The 20,702-nt window shown below is 45.2% G+C and overlaps 3 protein-coding genes across 3 annotated transcripts; 1 reads left to right on the forward strand and 2 right to left on the reverse strand.

Annotated features, from left to right (window-relative positions):
* The first annotated feature begins 399 nt into the window (after positions 1-399).
* Positions 400-944, forward strand: LOC123431085 (protein TOPLESS-RELATED PROTEIN 2-like). The gene is made up of 3 exons (XM_045114927.1): positions 400-459; positions 548-657; positions 807-944. Exons 1-3 carry the CDS (start codon positions 417-419, stop codon positions 927-929), a joined length of 276 nt encoding a protein of 91 aa, XP_044970862.1. The 5' UTR covers positions 400-416; the 3' UTR covers positions 930-944.
* A 7,702-nt stretch (positions 945-8,646) lies between these two features.
* LOC123431086 (SKP1-like protein 1) lies at positions 8,647-9,174 on the reverse strand. Its single transcript, XM_045114928.1, has one exon. The coding sequence runs from the start codon at positions 9,169-9,171 to the stop codon at positions 8,647-8,649; it is 525 nt and encodes a 174-aa protein (XP_044970863.1). The 5' UTR covers positions 9,172-9,174.
* A 4,006-nt stretch (positions 9,175-13,180) lies between these two features.
* On the reverse strand, positions 13,181-16,718 carry LOC123431087 (2-alkenal reductase (NADP(+)-dependent)-like). Its single transcript, XM_045114929.1, has 9 exons — positions 16,481-16,718; positions 16,215-16,392; positions 15,700-15,866; positions 15,545-15,611; positions 15,325-15,444; positions 15,155-15,218; positions 14,881-15,062; positions 14,013-14,213; positions 13,181-13,274 (listed from the first exon to the last, which is right to left on the reverse strand). Exons 1-6 carry the CDS (start codon positions 16,661-16,663, stop codon positions 15,175-15,177), a joined length of 759 nt encoding a protein of 252 aa, XP_044970864.1. The 5' UTR covers positions 16,664-16,718; the 3' UTR covers positions 13,181-13,274; positions 14,013-14,213; positions 14,881-15,062; positions 15,155-15,174.
* Positions 16,719-20,702: the final 3,984 nt, after the last annotated feature.

Here is a 20,702-nt window from a genome sequence, read left to right on the forward strand (position 1 = left end):
GTTCAGCCACCAAACACAGGTATCATAAAACTGCAGTTCAGCAAAATGGTGTGTGTCACTGTTCCAATGTTGTTTGATTTTTTGTTTGGATGCTCTATTTGTTTACAGCGGCATTTCTAAAGCATCCAAGGACTCCTACAAGTGCGCCCCGCATTGACTATCAGTCTGCAGATTCTGAACATCTGATGAAAAGAATGCGTGTAGGCCAGCCAGATGAGGTATTTGGGTGAACGTGGACTTTGCCATAGTTTCTGCTCTTTGCTCATTTCTGTAACAACAGATTGATGAAGCATTTTTGACACCTTACAAAACTACTTCAGGTGTCATTCTCTGGTGCAAGCCATCCTCCCAATGTTTACAGTCAAGAAGAGCTCCCCAAACAAGTTGTTCGCACACTCAATCAGGGTTCTAATGTTATGAGCCTGGATTTCCATCCTGTTCAACAAACTATTCTTCTAGGTACATGCTTCAAACACTTAGCTTGGTTCTTGAATTTTTTACTTTGTTAGTGCATATTGTGTATTTTAATATCTCTGCTGTAAAACAGTTGGAACAAATGTTGGTGACATCGGGATATGGGAAGTTGGTTCACGCGAAAGGATAGCACACAAGACATTTAAAGTTTGGGACATTGGCTCCTGTACCTTGCCATTGCAGGTCATTATTTGAATGATAAATTCTTGGATCTATTTTATTCCGTTTTGTTAGCCACTTCTAATGTGCTGTAAGCTTGCAATTAGCAGCATTCTGACTTATATTGTGAGTTCTGAACTTCTAATGCATAAAATGTGTTGTTCTTTGTTCAGGCTGCACTAATGAAAGATGCTGCAATATGTGTCAATAGGTGTCTGTGGAGCCCTGATGGAAATATTCTAGGTATGGAAACAGGCAGTTCAGCTGCATTATTAATACGCGCCATTTTTCAATAAAAAGATAGCATTTGGGCATCGTTTTGTGCTCGGGAGTGCATATCATTTGGGCATGCTTCTCTGCTCAGCTGCTAAATGTTGTAAACAAATTTGCAGAACGGGATGAATCTGAAAAGCTGAAGACCTGGAGGAGGGGAGGAGGAGGGGACTCCGGCGGCGTCGGGCGGGGGGGCGGCGGGGGCCGGGGCGGGCGGCGCCTCGTCGTCCGGCGGCTGGCGGCGGGGGCCGGGGCGGGCGGCGCGGCGAGGGCCCGAGCCGGAGGGGGCGCACGGCGGCGCGGGGCGGGCGCACGGCGGCGCGGGGCCGACGCACGGCGGCGCAGGGCCGGCGAGGGGCGGGGCCGACGCACGGCGGCGCAGGGCCGGCGAGGGGCGGGGCCGGCGAGGGGCGGGGCGGTGCAGTGCGGGGGAGAGAGTATGCGCGGGAGGGTGAGAGAGAGAACGGTGAGAGAGAGAAGTTAAGAGAGGTAGGCACGGTGGGATAAGGCACTTTTCTTTGCCCTCAGCCAGCTGTCGGCAAAGACAGCCGTTAGTCTTTGCCCTCAGCTGGCTGTCGGCAAAGACAGCCCCCGTTTTTTTTTCCTGGTCGAGGCGGCAACTGTGTTAGCCCCTATGCCGTCAGCCTTTCTATGCCGACAGCTTTTTTTGTCCTTTGCCATCAGCTGGCTACCGGCTTAGATAAAGCGGACGGTAGAGATTTTATTTGCCGCCAGCCCCTCCTATGCCGTCAGCTTTCATTTTGGCTGAGGGCAAAGTCTCTTTGCCGTCAGCCCCGTGAAATTGCTGACGGCAAAGCTTAAAGCTGTTGGCAAACTAGCAGATTCCAGTAGTGTTGGTCATCATAATTGTCATAAACAATAAATGAACCAAATAGTTATGAAAAGATAATATATACCACATCTGAATCATAGACAGGACGAGGGCCGACGGGGGTGGATACCAAAACCATCGCACTATATAATAACAAGGAATAATAAAAGTAAGAAAATTAGACAAGTATCTATCTGAAGTCAGCATTTTTTTCTTTCAGGAAGAAGATAAGAACAAGAGGCTCACCACGGTGGTGCCGGCGACGAGATTGGCGCGGGCGATCGACGACGGTGAAGACGGGGCGGGGACGGGGCGTGACGGACCGCTAAATCTAGACAAGTCTCGTTGAAAATGGAGCTCGGAGGTCGAGTTTCGAGAGGAGAAAGCTAAACTAGTGTGGCTCGGGCATTTCATCGAACACCTCATGTGCATATGAGGTGAACTAGAGCACCCAAATGCCCTCCCCTCGCCGGCTCGACAAAAACAGAGCACTGTGGAGTGCTCTGCCGTGGCGGTGGGTATATATGTAGGCAAGTTATTTGTCCCGGTTCGTGGCATGAACCGGGACTAAAGGTTGTGGGCCAGCAGCGAGGACCATTGGTCCTGGTTCGTGGCTCGAACCGGGATAAATGGTTCCACACGAACCGGGACCAATGCCCACGAGGCCCCGGCCGGCCCCCTGGGCTCACGAACCGGGTCTTATACCCCCATTGGTCCCGGTTCTTGAAGAACCGGAACTAATGGGTTGGCGAGGGCCGAACGGTAGCCCTGTTTTCTACTAGTGTATGTTCTTGACCTCCAAATTATCGATCCCAAGACCGCCTTGTTCTTTCGGTCGATAGACAATATCCCACCGAGAAAGGCTGTTTTTTCTTTTGACTTCACTACTTTGCCAAAAGAAATGGGATCTATAGAAGTCCAACCTTTTCCGTACCCCAATAGGTATGTGAAAAAAGGATAGAAGGAACATTGGCATGCTCGCTCTTGTGGAAGTTTATCTTCAATCCATAAAGTTGTTCAAACAAACAAAGGACCAATTTCATATTTCAGGCAATTGCAACATCATGTTCATGAATAAAATAGTGCCATCAGCGTACTGTAAAATGGATACACCATCATTAATGAGATGTGGGACAAGTCCGCCTACCAAGCCTTCCTGCTTTGCTCTCCCAATCATAATTGCCAACATATCCGCAACTATATTAAAGAGGAGAGGGGACATTAGATCCCCCTGCCGCAGCCCTTTGTGTGTTTGGAAGTAATGGCCAATGTCATCATAGACCTTAATTCCAACGCTCCCCTTTTGTACGAAGGATTATACGAGTTTTCTCCACAAGTCATCAAACCCTTTCATATTTAATGCTTGCTGCAGGAAAGGCCATTTTACCTTATCATACGCTTTCTCGAAATCCACTTTGAAGATAACCCAGTCTAGTTTCTTTCAGTGAATTTCATGCAGCGTTTCATGAAGGACCACCACACCCTCAAGTATGTTTCTGCCCGGCATGAAAGTCATTTAACTCGGTTGCACTACATCGTGTGCAACCTGTGTCAACCTGTTCGTACCGACCTTAGTGAATATCTTGAAACTCACATTCAGGAGGCAAAATCGAACAAAGCAGATCAATGCGCACAACCCCTTCCTTCTTTGGCAACAACGTGATCGTTCCAAAGTTAAGGTGGAACAACTGTAACTGCCCGTTCAACAGAAGATGGAACATCGGAAGTAAATCATCCTTAATAATGTGCGAGCACTTTCTATAAAATTCAGCCGGGAACCCCTCCGGTTTTTCCGCCTTGTTATTATTCATCTGCGCAATCGCTTCAAAAACCTCTTTCTCCGAAAAAGGCTCTGAGAGAACCTCATTATCGGCCACACAGAGTTGAGGTATGTAATCGACCCTTTGCTCATCCAAAGACATGTAACTGTCGTCATGAGCACCCAACAGTGTTCATAATAGTCAGAAATATACAGTTTTAGGTTCTCAGTTCCTAAAATTGTACCTTCATCTTGTTCAAGCTGGAAAATTATTTTCTTTCTATGTTTCGATTGGCAATCAAGTGGAAATATTGTGTGTTATCATCACCCTCAACTACATGATGCACTTTAGCCCTTAGTGCCCACTTCAACTCCTCCTCTCTCAGAAGTTATTTCAGCTTCTGTTCAGCCTCGGACTTGGCAGCCCTGTCGTGTTGAAGGAGAACAGCCCCTTCGGCCTTGATATCAAGCTCATTTATAAGATTCAGGAGTCTCTCCTTTTCCACCTTATAAATCCCGCTTTCATGTTTTGCCCATCCCCTTAAGAATTGTCTTAAGTGTCTAACTTTATTCTGCCAAGTCTCCATAGTCGATTGCCCCGCCTTGACACGGTTCCACTCCATGGCTATCATGTTCAGAAAGCCCTCCCTCTCGAACCAAGCTAGTTCAAAGGAAAATACATTCTTATTCCCCCCGTGGGTTGCTTCTCCAGAATCCACAAGCAGCGGAGAATGATCGGAAATAGCTCGTTGCAAAGCTGTAACCGAGACGAGAGGGAACTTCTCCTCCAAATCCACACTGGTTAATACCCAGTCCAACTTCTCAAAAGTTAGGTTAGGTTACACGTTTGCCCACATAAACTTCCTGCCCGAAAGTTCAATCTCCCAAAGATCTAAGCTTTTGATGATCGTATTAAACATAAATGACCATCTGATATCAAAGTTATCATTATTCTTTTCATGCCTTCGGTGAATGTAATTGAAATCACCCCCGACAAGAACCAGAAGTGTCTCGTTACCACAAACCCTGACTAAATCTGCTAAAAAGTCCATCTTGAGCTCCGGTTGGGCAGCACCATAGACTGCAACCAGCGCCCACTCGAACCCATCGTGCCTTGATCTTACCCTGAACTTGACTGCAAAGTCCCCGTAGGACACGTGTCGAACTTTGAGAGTTTCGCACTTTACCCCAAGTAAGATACCACCAGATCTTCCTCTTGGTGGTAGACACTTCCAATCAAAGCCAATACCGCTGGATAGAGTTCGCGGGAATTGTGGGGTGAAATTATCCCTACCGATCTGCATTAATGCTATAAAGTCAAGTTTGTGTTCTAACGTCGCTTCTGCAAGGAACCTTCTTTTAGCCAAGTCAGCAAGACCTCTGCTATTCCAAAAGATTCCTCTCATCTTTCATCGTAGAATTTTTTTGCCTTCTTTAACCTCGCACATCTACGAACTGCAGATACATGATAAACCTTCCTCTTCCAAGTTCTTTTTGGTCTATCCTGGTCAACCAGCCGGTCCATATAACCGAAATCTGGCTTAGCGCAATCATCTAAATTTTCTGGCGTCCCAGTCTCTTCCATCTCAGCCGACACACCATGATCAGCTAAAATGGAAATAGGCTTTAGATCCTCACAAAGGCTCTCTAGAGCACGAACACCAAGCGCATTAATTTCATCACCATTCATAGTCTTAACTGCAACTAAGTTCCTAATCATATCCATAGTTCTCTCAGCCTCTAAGTCAAGAAGGTGGTTAACCGATTTTGAAAGTTCTTTATCATTATTGCCCAAAGATACCCCTAGTTTGTTCGCATTTAAAATAATCTCCTCATCTGAGTAGTGTAAAATAGAATAGCTAGTATTAACAGACATACATGTAGTTACTTTGACGTCCCAAAGTTTAGCTGCCCTCTTGGCTCAGCCCAACTGCAGCTCATCAATGTCCAACTAACCCTGAAGACGTAAGCTTGATCTCCTATCAGCCATCCTCGGGTTTGGTATCCCTCCGAAAGCAATAACCTCAGGCATAGACCGTCTGATATCAACAGAGGCAGCTGCCATTGTCGTTGCGGCCTCATGCATAGCATTGTCAAAAGAGAACTGCTCACTCGAAGTCAAAGAGGCCGCCTGCCTGTTGGCATCCGAGGGAGAGCATCTGGCTGGAGCGCAAGATCGACCAGAGGTGTTAGCGGGCAGCCAGGAGTGCAACTCGACGCCGCGTCATGGCAACCCGCAAGAGCGGAAGCCTCACTTGGTGCAACAGCCACATGCGCCTAATGCGGTGAAAGCTGCAGCTGCTGCTGCTCGAGAACCATTGGTGCTTCAACCATCGTTTGCTCCTTGTGCGTAGGTCCAACCTGAAGAAGAGCTGGCGACGACGCATTCTTCAGCTTCGAGAAAGGCATTCCATGTTGCTGCGTTGGCGTAACAACCTCTTCAAACTGAGAATTTCCATGGGAAGTGGCCGGCAACTCCATTTGGAATGACCGCTCCGGCCAGTAATTCAACGATGCAGGCCACATCTTGCCTGGTGCCGATGACGAAACAAATGACCCAAACCTGAGCTGATTCGAATTGACATGCACAGATTGAGGTGGAGTTGGAACCGTCTGTGGCGATGCGTCTGATGTCTTATCTGGCTTAGCCGAACCCATCCCATCACCCTTCGAGGGATCTTTCGACCTGTCCTGAGAATCATCACCTTGATAGCCTCCATCTATGTCCATGTCCATGTGCTGCCCCAGCTCCTGGAAATGAGCATTGTCTTCAATCTTGATTTCCACGTCATAGCTCCTACCAGCATAGCACCATCGGACCACATCAAGAATGTGCTCAAGAATGATGACGTTACCAACAAACGCGCCTCACCATGTGCCCGAGTAAAGGTCATATCCACCTCCTCCATCTTCCCAATTAACGACCCCAGACTCCAAGTAACCAGGTAGTCATCCAAAGCAGCGCTTGGTGCTCCGATAAGACGCACCCAAAGCTGCAACATAGGTACCCCCTCCGGCTCCTTGCTAGTCCAAGCCTCGAACTCCATAATACACGAACTGTTCAAAACCCTGCTCATTCCGAAGTTTAAAAGTCTAGCAAGATCTTCCTTAGAGGGGAAGTCAACCTTGAAGCTCCGATCATCCAGAACCACTGGTGCTCACTGAAAGGTAGATGAAACCAAGTCCTGCAGGCGCCGAATCACCTGATCTTTAGACAAAACGCCCCTAGTCACCTTCATCACACCACTCCTAGCATTGTCCATGCTGGGAGCAACCGTTGTCGACAAGGCACACTCAAAGAACATCAACTGTGGATAGCAGGCCCCAAAAATGGTTACCACTTGTTACGTCCCTAATATCAAAGGACATCCCGCGGAGTCATGGTTAGGCTTACGACAAATATCACAAAGCAACACCGAGCATTATTCCGCCGCAAAGTGTCTTGTTTCACCACAACGGAAGCAACATAAATTTTATTTTTTATGCACCCACTTAGATGTTTTCTCTTCTTTCTTATTGGTAACAATTTGAGCCCCTTTATTTTTTGCTAGCAAGTCAACCGCAGCCAACTTCTGAACAACATCCCATTCCGATTCAGACGAAACAGGCTTAGTTGTCTGAGCCTCTTTGGGAGTCGTACTAGGCTGCTCCTCGTTGGCAAGTGCCTGCGTTCTCAGAGGATTCGGTCGCCTGCCACCCCCCTGACTTTTCGTTTGTACGTGCCATGCTGCTTGTTAGTTGGCCCAGACGCACCTTCAACAAAACCTCCAGCAGGTCCGTTGAACTCTCGCGTCGGAGCCGTAGAGTTATTTCAAGCATAGCCACGTCCACCACCCGTCGATGAAGAACCACGGTGCTGCCTATTGCCGTAGGCATCGTACCCATCGTCTCCCCACTGACCTCGTGGTGGCGCACGTCCATTTGCTGTAGTCGCAGCGCCTCGGTCTTGACTTGCATTCGCAGCGCCGCGGCCACGATTCGTCGGAGCACCAGAACCTCCTGTTCGGTTTTGTCCACGTCAAGCACCAGAGTCATGAAAGCGATCTTCCCGTACCCTACAAATCTCCACCATCGGGTTCATCTCTAGCGTCGGCATCATCGATGCCGGACGCCGACGATGCTTCTTATTGCGAACTACCTTCCAGTTCGAGACATCTAAAAAATCTAACAGCTTAAGATCAGGAGGACTTACCTTCGGTAGTGGACTAACCCAAGGTTTAGGTTTCACCGAAGAAGCCTTCTCCGTCGCTGGTTCTACCCTTTGGGGCTATGGTAGGAACTGGGGCCACGTTAGGGGTCGAGAACTTAAGATAGGTGGCGGTGCATGCAAGACAGCGATGGCGAGCGGTGCGAAGAGGCTATGGCGCATCGAGATCATGATGATCGTCGTGGCTGCTGGTGGCCACGACGACGAAGCACGGCGGCGAAGGTGATTGTAGTCTACAGGGATATGCCTTTCTTCGGTCCCAACGAGTGGACCGGTCAAAGCCTTCACAGGAGGTCCGGATCGTCGTTTTCTCGAGCCGAAATTGACGTCCCAGACCGGCTGATTTTTCGACTGGGCCAGGGCCACTCGGTCCGGTCCATAGCAGGCCGCGGGCCGGGCCGAAAGACCGCTCGCCTCGTCTAGGCTGAGGCATGATCAAGAGAGAAGCAAAACTCTGGGTTATAACGGGAGCAATAAAATTGGACTCTCCTCTCTTAATTAGTGAATAAGACAATTCTCCTCTTTTACTTAGTGGATGAGACAATTCTCCTCTCTTAATTAGTGGATGAGACAAAGCTTATGCCTCTGTTTCAAAAAAAGAAAGTATACAAGGATAGTTGACTAGTTCTTCTATCACGCGCTCAAAGGTCACTGTATCAGTTTGCTTCGTTATGGTTCGATGATTGTATATGTCATTTCTTTTGGTAATCCCAAATCACACTGCGTATATAGTCTAAAAATACTAATTAAGGGAGCATCCACTTCAAGTAAATATTTTCTAAAAAAAATTCGGATGTGGACATGATGAATACTGAGCACTACTAATTAAACCTACTAGCACTGCCTACATATATGCATACTCTTCTTCTCTACGATGTTCAACGACCCCAACAAGAGCGGAAGAATTACAACGACATAATAGAAACGCCTATATATGCTTCTCTACTCAAAAGCCCACTGGTTCTCCTTGCGAATCTCGGCCTCCTCCTCCGGTGTGAAGTCATTCTCAATGTTGAAGGTCTTGCGGATCTCCTCGGGAGTCTTGCCCTTGATCATGTCGGCGACAGTCTGGCAAGTGAGGTCCAGTAGTCCCTTGATGTCAAGATAATTTGCAGCCAGGATAAGGTCGTAGAGGGTGGCCTGGTCGACCTTGATGAACTCGGCGTCCCAGTTCTTCATGTCCACGGTGGGGGCTGGCGCCGCGGCTGGGGAAGAGGAGGAGGAGGCGTCGGCGGCGGCGGAGTCGGCCGGCTTTGGTCTGGCCTGCACGTGCTGTTTGCAGTATTCGATGACCCTGGAGAGGATCTTCGAGTTGACGTTGGGGAGCGGGATGGCGTTGTCGGCGCACTCGTCCTCGATCATGTGGCGGAGGGTCACCGACTCCATGGCGACCGTCTTGTCCACGTCGAACTCCTCGCCATCTGAGCTCTTGAGCGTGATCTTCTTCTCGCCCTCCGCGGCCGCCATTGATCCGAGGATTAGGAGCTAGGCGAAAGCGATACGATCGAAACCCTAGCGAAACCTAGCTAGTAAAGCTGCGGCGTAAGCGACGACCAACGATACGATGGGAGCTCTTTTGCGTGTTGGGTTCGGGCTGGGAACCGGCCGGGGATATTTATTGGGGCGGGGAGGACTAGAATCGCGTTCGTGTATTCATCAAGGAAGTAGAACTCGGATCGATCGTATCCATCTTCATCGAGGATTAGACTCGGTCATGTTTGAGTCCCGCGTCATGGCGTTTCCTTTCCTCTCGTCAACGTATCTGCTACTGCTACTGCTGAATTTGGAGAGTCTATATATATATATATACGCAACTTATATACGTACGTAGAGTTCTCTTGGCCTAGAACTCGTTCCAGCTGGTTTTTTTGGGCACCGGCGCATCAAGGAGAAGGACTCGATCGGGTCGTATTCATCTTCATCAGGGATTTGAGTCCGCGTCGTGGCGTCTGGTCTACTTGTTAACATGTCTGCTTCTTCAAAATAAAAAAAGTTAACATGTCTGCTACTGCTAGTTAATTTCGAGATTCTGTAGGCAACGTTATTATAAGTAGAGTTTTTTGCAGATGATTCTATGTTGTTTTTTGAAGCCTCAAGAGCACAAGCTGAAAATGCTAAATATGCCTTGGACTTAGTAACAAATACGCCTTATATAAAGGAATGGAGGGAGTACACTACAACTACACTCAAATATTATACTATAATCCGACAAAAAATTCTAAAAAGCTACAACTACATTCAAATCTTACACCACAACTAAACTAAAAAATCTACAATAAATCTTACACTACAACTACAGTAAAAATTCTATACAATTATACTAAAATCTTACACTACAACCACACTCAAAATTCAACACTACAACTACACTAAAAATTCCACACTACCTTTAACTCATCGGCGGTCGCGAAGACGCAGGAGGCTGCGCCGGAGAACACGACGACGGAGACGACGGGGCTGGCGGCTCGTTGATGGCGGCGCCGAAAGCGGAGACCACAACGAGGGTCGTTTAAGGGGGAGACATAGGAGAAGACGGTGATGGAGATGACGACGGGTCCTTGATGACGGCGCTAAAGCCGGAGATGGAGGCAGCGTCGGGGCTTGGACGTTGGCGACGATGCGGCGGGGTGTGGATGGATTTGGGTGTGGTGGGTGGGGAATCGGGGTTTATACGGATGGTTGTATTTGGGGCGGCGTAGTGTTTGGTGACGTTGGCCAGCGTGGCCAAAGCCATAGCTATGCAATTTTATTATATTTTTATATATTTTGTACACATTAATTTATATTTCTATATATGTGTAGTTTATAATTTTATTATGTATTATTCTATTATTTATGATTTTATTATTTTAAATTCATTTCTTTTTGTAAATATATATACATATTAAAATAACAGTTGACGTATGATGATAGAGCTGGGAGAACAATATCGACTAAGAAACATCATCAGTGTAGTGACTCCCACGAGACAAAATCCTGCCACCGATCGAGCTAGAAGAACGAAGCCAAGCATAACACCAACTAAAATTGCATATCAAAGCATCTTGAAATTTTGGATTTGGCCTCGCATCACATCGTTCTTGAGTTGCATCTCATCGATCAATTGTGTGAGTGGTCCAGATAATAGAATAGTCGAGCAACTCTCATACGTGGACTAGATCAAACCATATCCATGAGTATCAATACTTTCTCTATGTTGTCTATGTATCACAATATATACACATATTGATGTGAGCGACACTAGATAGAGTTGAATTGAGCAAATTAGCTCAAAATATATCGAGAACTATTTTTTGTCTTATCGGTACCTTTCCACAGTTGGGTCTGGATTGTGTGTGACATACGTTTATCAATAGAGGTCGACAGCCGCAAAGCAGCACATGTGCCCTCGCTCGATTCCTGGCAGCTTCGACGCTCGTGGCATAGCTGCCGGATTGAACGGATGCAGACCTGTTGCAGTGGGATGATTCGCCAGACAGGGCTGGCTGCATTGCCCATGACGAGCTTATGGTGTAACCAACCGGGCTAGAGGGGAGGTTGGTCAAGACGGCGGAGTCCCAAACTTTCCACAGGCTCTGTCGACGGGGGTTCGCACACGGGGCTTGTCCCGATTCGACAAGCTCTGACGGGTCCATTACTAAGAGGAGCTCGCTAGTTATGAAGAAGGATTTTGTGAAGAATTGGAAGTGAATGTATTTGAGAAGCGATGGACTTGCCAACAATTCTATATATCGACAAAACTTAATGCTGGAGTTTACACAAATGACGCGACAACACTATATTATTTATCTGTAAAGTACATAGAAATCCAATGACACCAGTATCTTTTGACTGATCAGCACGGCAGGGCCTACACATTGGTGGAGTTTCAAATTATATCCATGCCAGCAATACTTGTACAAAGCTAGCATACCAAATATGTCAACGCCACAACTATTTAAAAAAATTAGTGTTTGTGTTGGATATTACGTGCGAGCAGCAAAAATTATGGCTAGCCATTTTATCACGGATGGAAGTCGTTACAAAAATTTCGTACTACAACCGATATTTATTTGTAACTTCTCCTTACGATATTAAAATCTCCTCAATAGTGAACAGGGGATCATTACAACCAAGCATTTGCACGAAATCAATCCAGAAGTCCTCCTTATCATATCACTCGAGTGAGCAAACGCGTAAACATTGTCCATGTTCCATTTGAACCTAGTGGCGAAGCCAGAAATAATATTTAGGTGTGACGGATATATGTTATTTTGTGTTCAGGAAGTATAACCAAAATCCAAAATTACATTTTGGTCAGGAAGTGAGCATGATGTATCGGTCAATGGGTAAGGGTCAGTTATTTTGATAGCTTTTAAAATAAGCTAAAATAAGCTGCCCCCAACCCAGCTTATTTTAGAAGCCCAATCAATTTATTTTTTAGGAGTCTACTAACTAAGGCTTGACTAGTAGGCTTCTAAAAATATATTCTTAGTTAGACTTCTAGAATAAGGTGGGTAGGGGGTCACTTATTCTGAAAGCCCAAAAAATTTATTAAAAGAGCTAACCCTAAGTGGGTTTCAACAATGAGATATCACTATTTGGCTCAGCGGTAACAAGATTTCTTAAAAATGAAGTTCAACTTCAATTTTGAATTATTTTTCAATTTGTAAAGGCAATTCTTCTTGGGCGCTTAATGGTGTCAACTTCCATGAATTTTGAGAATTGTGATCGCTATTTTTTGAGTGAAATGGTGATCCCTGGTTGGCCGGCTAGATCCTATATTGGTATATTCTTCTGTCCATGGAGTGAACACTACTAGGAAAAGGCCTGCTAGTGGTGCACCTGTTTTGGCTACTAATGGCGCACTAAAAGTGCGTCACTAGCATCACGCCATTAGAATTTTTTAGTAATGGCGCACAACAGGTCCGCCATTAGTAACTGGTATACTAATGGCGCACTAGGCAGTGCACCATTAGTATAGCCCATGGTGCTCCATTAGTATGCCTCCCAGGGCATATATACTAATGGCGCACCAGGCAGTGCGCCATTAGTATAGCCCATGGTGCTCCATTAATATGCCTCCCAGGGCATATATACTAATGGCGCACCAGGCAGTGCGCCATTAGTATAGCCCATGGTGCTCCATTAGTATGCCTCTCAGGGCATATATACTAATGGCGCACCAGACAGTGCACCATTAGTATAGCCCATGGTGCTCCATTAGTATCTGGTATTCTAGCATATATATGTTTTGTTTCAAAACCACAAATTCAACAGCTCATAACATATATATCAAATATATAATACATAATATGTGCCCAATAGTTTTACTGATCCACAACACATAACATATATGCGAAGTTGCATAACAAATTTCATTATCCATATATCAAAATTCCATAGCATGCATACATCCAAAATTCCATAGCATCCATATATACATATAGTTCCATAGCATCCATACATACATAGCTCCATAGCAAATATAATACACAACGATACTTTGTGGGCATTAGTAAGTAATATTTGGCACTAAAACAAATGTCTTCATGTCCATATCGTAGTCCAAAGAGCATCCGCGTGGCAACCTAGAAGATGAAATCATCAACATGTCAAATGGGTCTCTACTTACATGTTTTGAGCAACAATGCTAGTGATGCATAGGCGAAAAGAGCAACCTCTAGCAAATAACAACACTTGAAAAGCTTAGAGATTTCTATTGATAAATAGATAGGAGTAGAGAAAGAAGCACCTCTGGGCGGTACACTCATTGCTTGTCTACTTCACATACATGCATGCATTTCCTTTCACAGATTATTTGATGATGCTGGTGCTATTAGGTGATGGTGGAACAGAGAGCAGTTGCATTGAATGTATTGACAAATATTAATTAGGGGCAATTTAGACAATTCTAGTACCATGTTGATCATTGTGCCTTCTATATTCGTGTTCAGAGCGAGCACATTGTAGCTTAATACCTTTCAACTCAAATATTTAAGTTAACATATCGTGGAGAGATGTATCTATTTACTTTGCTAATTCTTTCACTAATGGAATCAATCAATCATGTTCCACTACAGATCTTCTTTATGAAGAATATACCGGAACTTTGTCATTAATAACAAAAGGGATAAAGATCACATGAATCCGATTTCCCCTTTATTTTCATCCATTATGATTTTTAAATTATCACCGAACATTTTGTGGCATTTACCAAGTTGCAGGCCTAAAGCGGAATCCTGAGCACGTTACAAAATGCAACGTTTTGCATGATTTTCTTTTCAATTGTCAATAATAATATGGTAATCAAAGATAGAATATAATACCAAGAATGCTCGAAAGGCTGATTGAATAACTATTGCAGCCTGATGCTCCTTTGTATTTAGTTCAGTCTGAGATGAAATTGTCTGTGTATTGGTGTCACTAGCCAATGGTTCAGTTTGCACTGTGTGTTCTGCAACTGCAAGGGCACCTTCAGTATCCACGGAATGCTTCCGTTTGTGTAGCACCTGAGCAGCAGAGCTCCTCTACAATAACCATGAAGCATAGTCTTGAAGCAATATTTTCATAATTTAAAGACAATAACCAAAGTTAGCAGGATGGCGTGAAAGTAAATAATAATGCAATGCTGTTAATAAAGACCGCATGTTTAGGTTAACTGACAGTATTCATGAACTAACAAAGGACACAGACTAGAGCAGTCAAATTTAAATTATATTATGGAACTTATTAGTTGGTTGGCCCAGAGCTCGTTGTAGCATGTGTTAACATTTTCATTGTCCATCAGATGGTGGATGTGAGGACGATGCAAGCATCATGGTCCTTGACAGCAGCAACTAACAACAAAAGGACTTCAGCAACGTCATTGTACAACAAAATGAGTGCTAAGCAATGCTGTAATCTACTTGTTTCAAATTTCCTCCTGCATATGACACTACTGAGTTCTGACAATGAAAAGGAATAGTGGAGGAACAACCCTTTAGGCCTTAAAGGACATCAGATGATAAAGACATGTCTACAATAACAACACTTTCAATGAGTTTTGGTAAACCATCTACTTTTCCATCATTCTTGAAGATTCCTCATGTTTGGACAGGACAAGTCAAAAGGAGTAGATCACCAGGGTTACTAACTCTCAACTGAACATTGATTTCTCCCAGCAAACTGCACAGATAAGCGGAGGCGCAAACTTACCTCAGTTACCTAGAATCCTAGTCACTCGCTCATAGGCCGTGAGGGTTGATCCGGACAATATGCCATGCTGGTAGTATCAACCTGACCTGGTTCAGTAATTGATGGTGTGGTCGTTTGCACTGCTTCGTCAGGTATGTTGCCTACGCCATCAGCACTTCCTGATCCGGTGTTCAACTCACCTCCTTTGTACACGTAGAACAATGGAAATCACACGAGCGTGGTAGGTTATGCAAGAAAACACTCATGAAAGAGGAGAATGCGGTGTACTCACTACCTTTGACCCCCTTGGGATTGTCACACCCTAGGCACTTGCAATATGAGGTGCACCTGACCTTGTGCTTTAGGAAGAAGAAGAGTCAGCTAGCCTCAGTCAGGATCAGAGAAAAAAGAAGCATGTCTAAGCTTTCAAATGAAGATAGAGCGTGCATGGGGAAGAGTACACACCTTCACACAGTAACAGCCCCGCTTTTTTGCATCTGTTTACCTTGTAATGGCATCGGTCGGGTTTCGTTCCAGTGCTTGATGGTGGTGTGGTTTCTCCTGGACTAGCGTTGGACACACCAGCTGCTTTGTAAATGCAGAGCAACGGAGAAATTTAAATTACACGAGTTTGGTCGATCATGCAGAAAGACACACATGAAACAAGAGAATGTGGTGTACTCACCCTCTCTGGCCCCAAAGGGATTACGGCAATCCTTGCACTTGCAGTTTAAGGTGCACCCAGTCTTGCGCTTCAGAACAAGAAGAACCAGCTAGCCTCAGTCAGGATCATGGAAGAAGACAATTTATGCGACGAGAGTACATGAAGAAAGAATGTACTTTCTCATTTGTTCCAGCACTTCCGACAACATAGCAGCCATGGAGCTTTGCAAGTTGACCGACAATCTGACCAACTGCTCCAGATGCAGCAGAAACAAAGACAAACTCTCCTTTCTTCGGTGAGCAGATTTCATAGAATCCAACGTAAGTTGTAAAACCAGGCATGCCTGCAGGGAAGACCAGGGTATTATTAAGCATGTCGGAACAAAGAATAGTTAACAAACAGCAATATCAGAAACAGTAGCTAGATGGATCAGCAATTCAGCATACACTAGTCCCTGTTACAACATCGACATTCCCTCAACCACATACCATTATTCATTTTGTGCCCACTCTAACCTCCATTTTCTTATAGATTACACATTAAAAATTCGTGCAAGCAGGGGAAGACTTTCTAAAAGGAATGAAGTGCAGTAGGTGTTGTCCTTCGCATGGTTGCATATCTTCACTCATGATACATACCGTGGACACTTCAGGATTCAACCGGATAAGTAAAATAGCAGCAAGAAACTAACCGAGAAGCCCCAGATGGTAGGAGAGTGGTATGTCGCTTTGCTGAATCTTGTTCAGCTGTTCAGGCTTGTCAATCAGGCTGTATTCCTCCCAGCCAGTCATTCCCGAAACAATGTCGCCGGCGACGAACCCCGGATGAGTGGAGTCCACCACTCTTGCCACGCCCAACCCTTCTATAACCTTTGACACAATAAAATTTCTCTGGTCAGTAAACATGAATTAACCAACAACAAGAAGAAAGAGCAGTCAGAGTGGAAAAAGGACTGACAGATCCGGGCTTGAACGGGGGGATGTAGGAGCCGTGGAAGTCCCGCATCCGGCCGCGCATGTAGGGGTCGCAGGAGAGGTAGAGGTTCTTCACCAGCACGGCCGGGCCGGCGGCGGCCTCGGGGACGCGCAGCGGCACGGCGCCGCCGTTGACGAGCGACATGTCGTCCTCCCTCCCCCTCATCCAACTTAGGGAGAGGGGAGGAGGACGAGCTCGACCTGGGCGACGCGGAGGGAGGGGGAGGGCGGAGCCACCACCACCGACGACGAGGCGACGAGCGAGCGACAGGCGATGGGCGCGGGGAGGCGACGGGGGCCGGATTCGCGTGGATCACGCGAATCTGAGACCGGGCGACGACAATGAACCCTCCACTGGTGGCGCTGCCGGGCTTCCTCGTCCGGTCGCCGGGGCCGGCCGACGGGGAGTCAGGCCGAGGGCGAGGCCGGGACCCCCTGGCTGCGGAGGGAGGGTAGGGTGGCTGCAGGAGGAGGGGCTGGACGGCACGGCGACGGGGGCGGCTCCGGATGCCTACCTTGGTCGCCGGATTCGGCGGATTGGACGAGGGTTTGCAAAACTACTAATGGCGCACCATCAGCTGGTTACTAACGACGCACGAGCTGGTGGTGACCATTAGTAGTTTTGCAAAAAAAAAATATAATAGTGACCCACTAGATGAATGGTGCGTCATTACTAGCTAAACTAGTAATGACGCACTCTGTCATGGTGCGTTATTAGTAATTTTATAAAAATAAAATAAAAAATATAGTAGTGACGCATCGAGTGTGTGGTGCGTCATTAATGTCCATCACACTAATGACACACCTGCACATGATGCGCCACTGCTATATAGTAGTGACGCACTACTTGTCTAGTGCGACATTAGTGTCTATATCATCTATAGCCTTTTTCCTAGTAGTGGAACTCACAATTCACAAACCCATTGATCGATGTATCAAGATCACCAGTAGGAAACAATCAGGCCTAACACAGGCTCAATCTTACTGGTTCAAACTGCTATACATAGTATATATACTAGGTGTATCTATAGACAAATTTAGGTATATATGGCACCTGCCAAACCTTGCAAGATAACTGGCACTCGCCCCTGTTTGAACCGTGTCATCTTATTCATAGGACTCATTCTAGTCATGTACTTCCTCCGTCCGAAATTATTTGTCACAAAAAAGGATATATCTATTGTAAAATACATCTAAATACATCCACTACTATGATAAGTATTTTCGGACGAAGAGAGTAGTTATTAACTACACATGTATCAGCTAGAACCAAAGTTTCACTCACCCCATAATCGAGTCACCCAAAGCAACAACAGCTAGCTGCCAAAGCCATATAAGGGTAAAATGGGCAATAACCCCAGCCACCTAGGAGGCAGTGAAAAGCACTTTGTTTATCTCTTGATATGTATCAACTCAAATTTTTACTCATAGGTAGTTTCTTTAAGAAAATTTCTCTTTTATTCCCCTAAACTCATGTTGTTCAAAAGAACACTAGCCATTTGAACTCTTTTGTAACTACAATTATTGGTACTGCAACGTACCTTTGGTTTGACGGTGAAATCACTAGTGGAAGCATTTTTTGGCTTAGGTTTAAATAAGGAAAACAATATCAACATCTCATCTCTTAGATCATCATCCTCTTCGCAATCAGAATCAGAATCTAAGTTTGCAATAGCATTAGGGTTAAAGCTTTTTACGTTTTGCTCGGTATTATATTTTCTGCTCCGTTTCCCTAATCTAGCACTAAACAAATCACTTCTAGATTTTAGGTCCTTAATAATAATATAGGGTACTATATTTATTAACTTCCCAATCTAAGTTGACACCAATATTACTAGTAGTGTGGGAAATAAAATTAGGAACATTATTTAGAACAACGGGTATAGATTTTTCTCCAGATTTTTCTTCATTGCCCTCTCAATGGCTTTAATCATAGTTTTTCCTATATCCTGATTTTATTCATACCACTCCTTCTTGATGATTCGTCTAGAGCAGGTTTGTCCTTGGTTTTTTGAACTCTTGCAACAACACAACATAGCTTCCTTTTATTATCATCATTTCCCACCACAATATCTTGTAGAGGAGTTTGTAGAAAAAAAAAAGCCTTAGTCTCTTCAGCATTGGAGAGCTTTTTCTAAAAAATATCTCCCCCTATTGTGTAGCAAATATAGTAGAATTCGAACACACATGAAATTCATTCTCTTTATCATGGTCACTTTGTGTTTCATGAAATTCTATAGGAAGTATTTTATTATCAACGTCTTCATTGATTTCATTAACCCTCTGTGTACCAACACTCAGCCTATAGATGGACTTAACTTGAAATGTTTTGAGACACTATCAGCAAAATCAAAGGGTTGTGGTTGATTGTTTGAAAAGTGTCATCGTGCATGCATTGTCGTGAAGGGCCCACGTGTATATTGGCCAGTTCTCCATACACTCCTTCATTTGGGTCTGAATCATGTGTGAGTGAAAAAGAAAAAAAAATCAAATGGGAGCCCATCCATTCACCGGTGCATTTGAACAAGGAGGTGGGCATGGATGCTACAAAATTATATCCCCCACCTCTTACCTATTCGACAAAAAACACTTCACATTAAACCTTAAGATCATTGGGAGTGACATTCTGATGATGCAATGTATACTTGTTGACAGGAGCTCATGTCGATACCTGAACGTGGTTTCGATGCAAAATCTTGTAGGATCATCTGAAACAATACCAAGCGATTGCTTCGTGGTACTAAGAGTTTTCCCAAACACTTTACAGTGGTATTTCGAATAATGCCCCATGAAGTGCCTGCAGGGAACCCAAGGTAAGACGAAACTTGCTTTATATTGATCATATCTCCTAGTTGTTAGTCGGCATTGAGCAAAGCTTGGAATCACCAAGAGTTCCCCAAACACTTCACAGTGGCATTTGTAATAATGCATTGTGAAGTGCTTGTAGGGAACCCATGGTAAGACCAAACATGCGTTTTGATGATCGTCCCCTTTGATTCTTGGCTCGCATTGAATAAAGCTTGGCATCACCAAGAGTTCCCCCAAACACTTCACAATGGCATTTCAAAGAATGCTCGTGAAGTGCTTGCAAGGAACCCACGGTAAGAACAAACATGGTTCACCATTAGCGCAACTCTTGAGGTTCGCGACCGGTGTGTGGTAAATGTTTGGTTGCACTAAGTGTTCCCCCAAACACTTCACATAAGGTCTCAAAAAGGCGCTTCATAAAGTGTTTGAAGGGAACTCCTAGTAATACCAAACGTGATTTGTAGTACATCTTGTGTGGTTTATGTCCTGTAATATCTGCTAAGTGCTTGGTTAGACCAAGAGTTCCCCAAAACACTTCACATAATACCTGAAAAAGGTGCTTCCTAAAGTGCTTGAAGGGAACTCCCGGTAATACAAAACGTGATTCTCGGTCAACCAGTGCATCTCTCGTGGTAGGTAACCAGTATCTACAAAATGCTTGGTAACACCAAGAGTTCCCCCAAACACTTCAGAGAAGTTCCTGAAGAGACGCATCCTGAAGTGCTTGAAGAGAACTCCCGACGAGGCCAAACTCGATAAATCCCCACGAACCAATGAATCATAATTTATATGGAGACACCACTATAATATCCAAAGCGCAAACACTCTAAAATCCTACTGATACTGTTGGTTGCCACCCAGAGTTCTCCCAAATACTTCACTGTGCAAAGCTCTATCCCCTCGATGCACACTTTTAAAACAGTGGCAATGCAAGGTGTAGTATGAGCTAGCTACTGAAGTGATTTGATAAGAACTCCAGGTGACAATCAAACACACTAGGTAGCTAGAACTTCACTGACTTGTTTAATCTGCCGTGCGGCGGCAGCTATTTATAAGTCTAGACCAGAGACTAACGAGCTACTAGCAAACTTGTTGGCTTGTTGCCTCGTGTGGACTGCGGCGTACAATGTAGTACATGATCTTGGTGCTGGGTCGATGAACCTGGCAGTGCACCTAGACGTGATGCAGCCTAGGTTAGAAGGAAGTAGCTGCTAGAGCCAAGGGAATCTCGTGAGATGTGGCCAAGATTGGCAGCTCCGAATCATGCAAAAGCTCAGGGTATAAAGGTGCCTGCTCAGCCTGCAAGTTCCTTATCTCCTCAAGCAGCTAGCAAGAGATCAATGTCGTCGGTGGCGTCACTCAGTTTGTGTCCGTGAACATTTCTGTCAGCGCGTCGA

This window comes from Hordeum vulgare, chromosome 2H, assembly GCF_904849725.1.
Source record: "Hordeum vulgare subsp. vulgare chromosome 2H, MorexV3_pseudomolecules_assembly, whole genome shotgun sequence".
In the NCBI taxonomy this organism is placed as follows: Eukaryota; Viridiplantae; Streptophyta; class Magnoliopsida; order Poales; family Poaceae; genus Hordeum; species Hordeum vulgare.

Coding starts and splice junctions, on each gene's coding strand:
- LOC123431085 (XM_045114927.1), top strand. CDS start 417: ATGAGCCTGGATTTCCATCCTGTTCAACAAACTATTCTTCTAG. Junction 460..547: donor TCAACAAACTATTCTTCTAG/GTACATGCTTCA, acceptor GCTGTAAAACAG/TTGGAACAAATGTTGGTGAC. Junction 658..806: donor CCTGTACCTTGCCATTGCAG/GTCATTATTTGA, acceptor TTCTTTGTTCAG/GCTGCACTAATGAAAGATGC.
- LOC123431086 (XM_045114928.1), bottom strand. CDS start 9,171: ATGGCGGCCGCGGAGGGCGAGAAGAAGATCACGCTCAAGAGCTCAGAT.
- LOC123431087 (XM_045114929.1), bottom strand. CDS start 16,663: ATGAGGGGGAGGGAGGACGACATGTCGCTCGTCAACGGCGGCGCCGTG. Junction 16,393..16,480: donor CCCCGTTCAAGCCCGGATCT/GTCAGTCCTTTT, acceptor ATTGTGTCAAAG/GTTATAGAAGGGTTGGGCGT. Junction 15,445..15,544: donor TCCCTTTGGGGCCAGAGAGG/GTGAGTACACCA, acceptor TTTACAAAGCAG/CTGGTGTGTCCAACGCTAGT.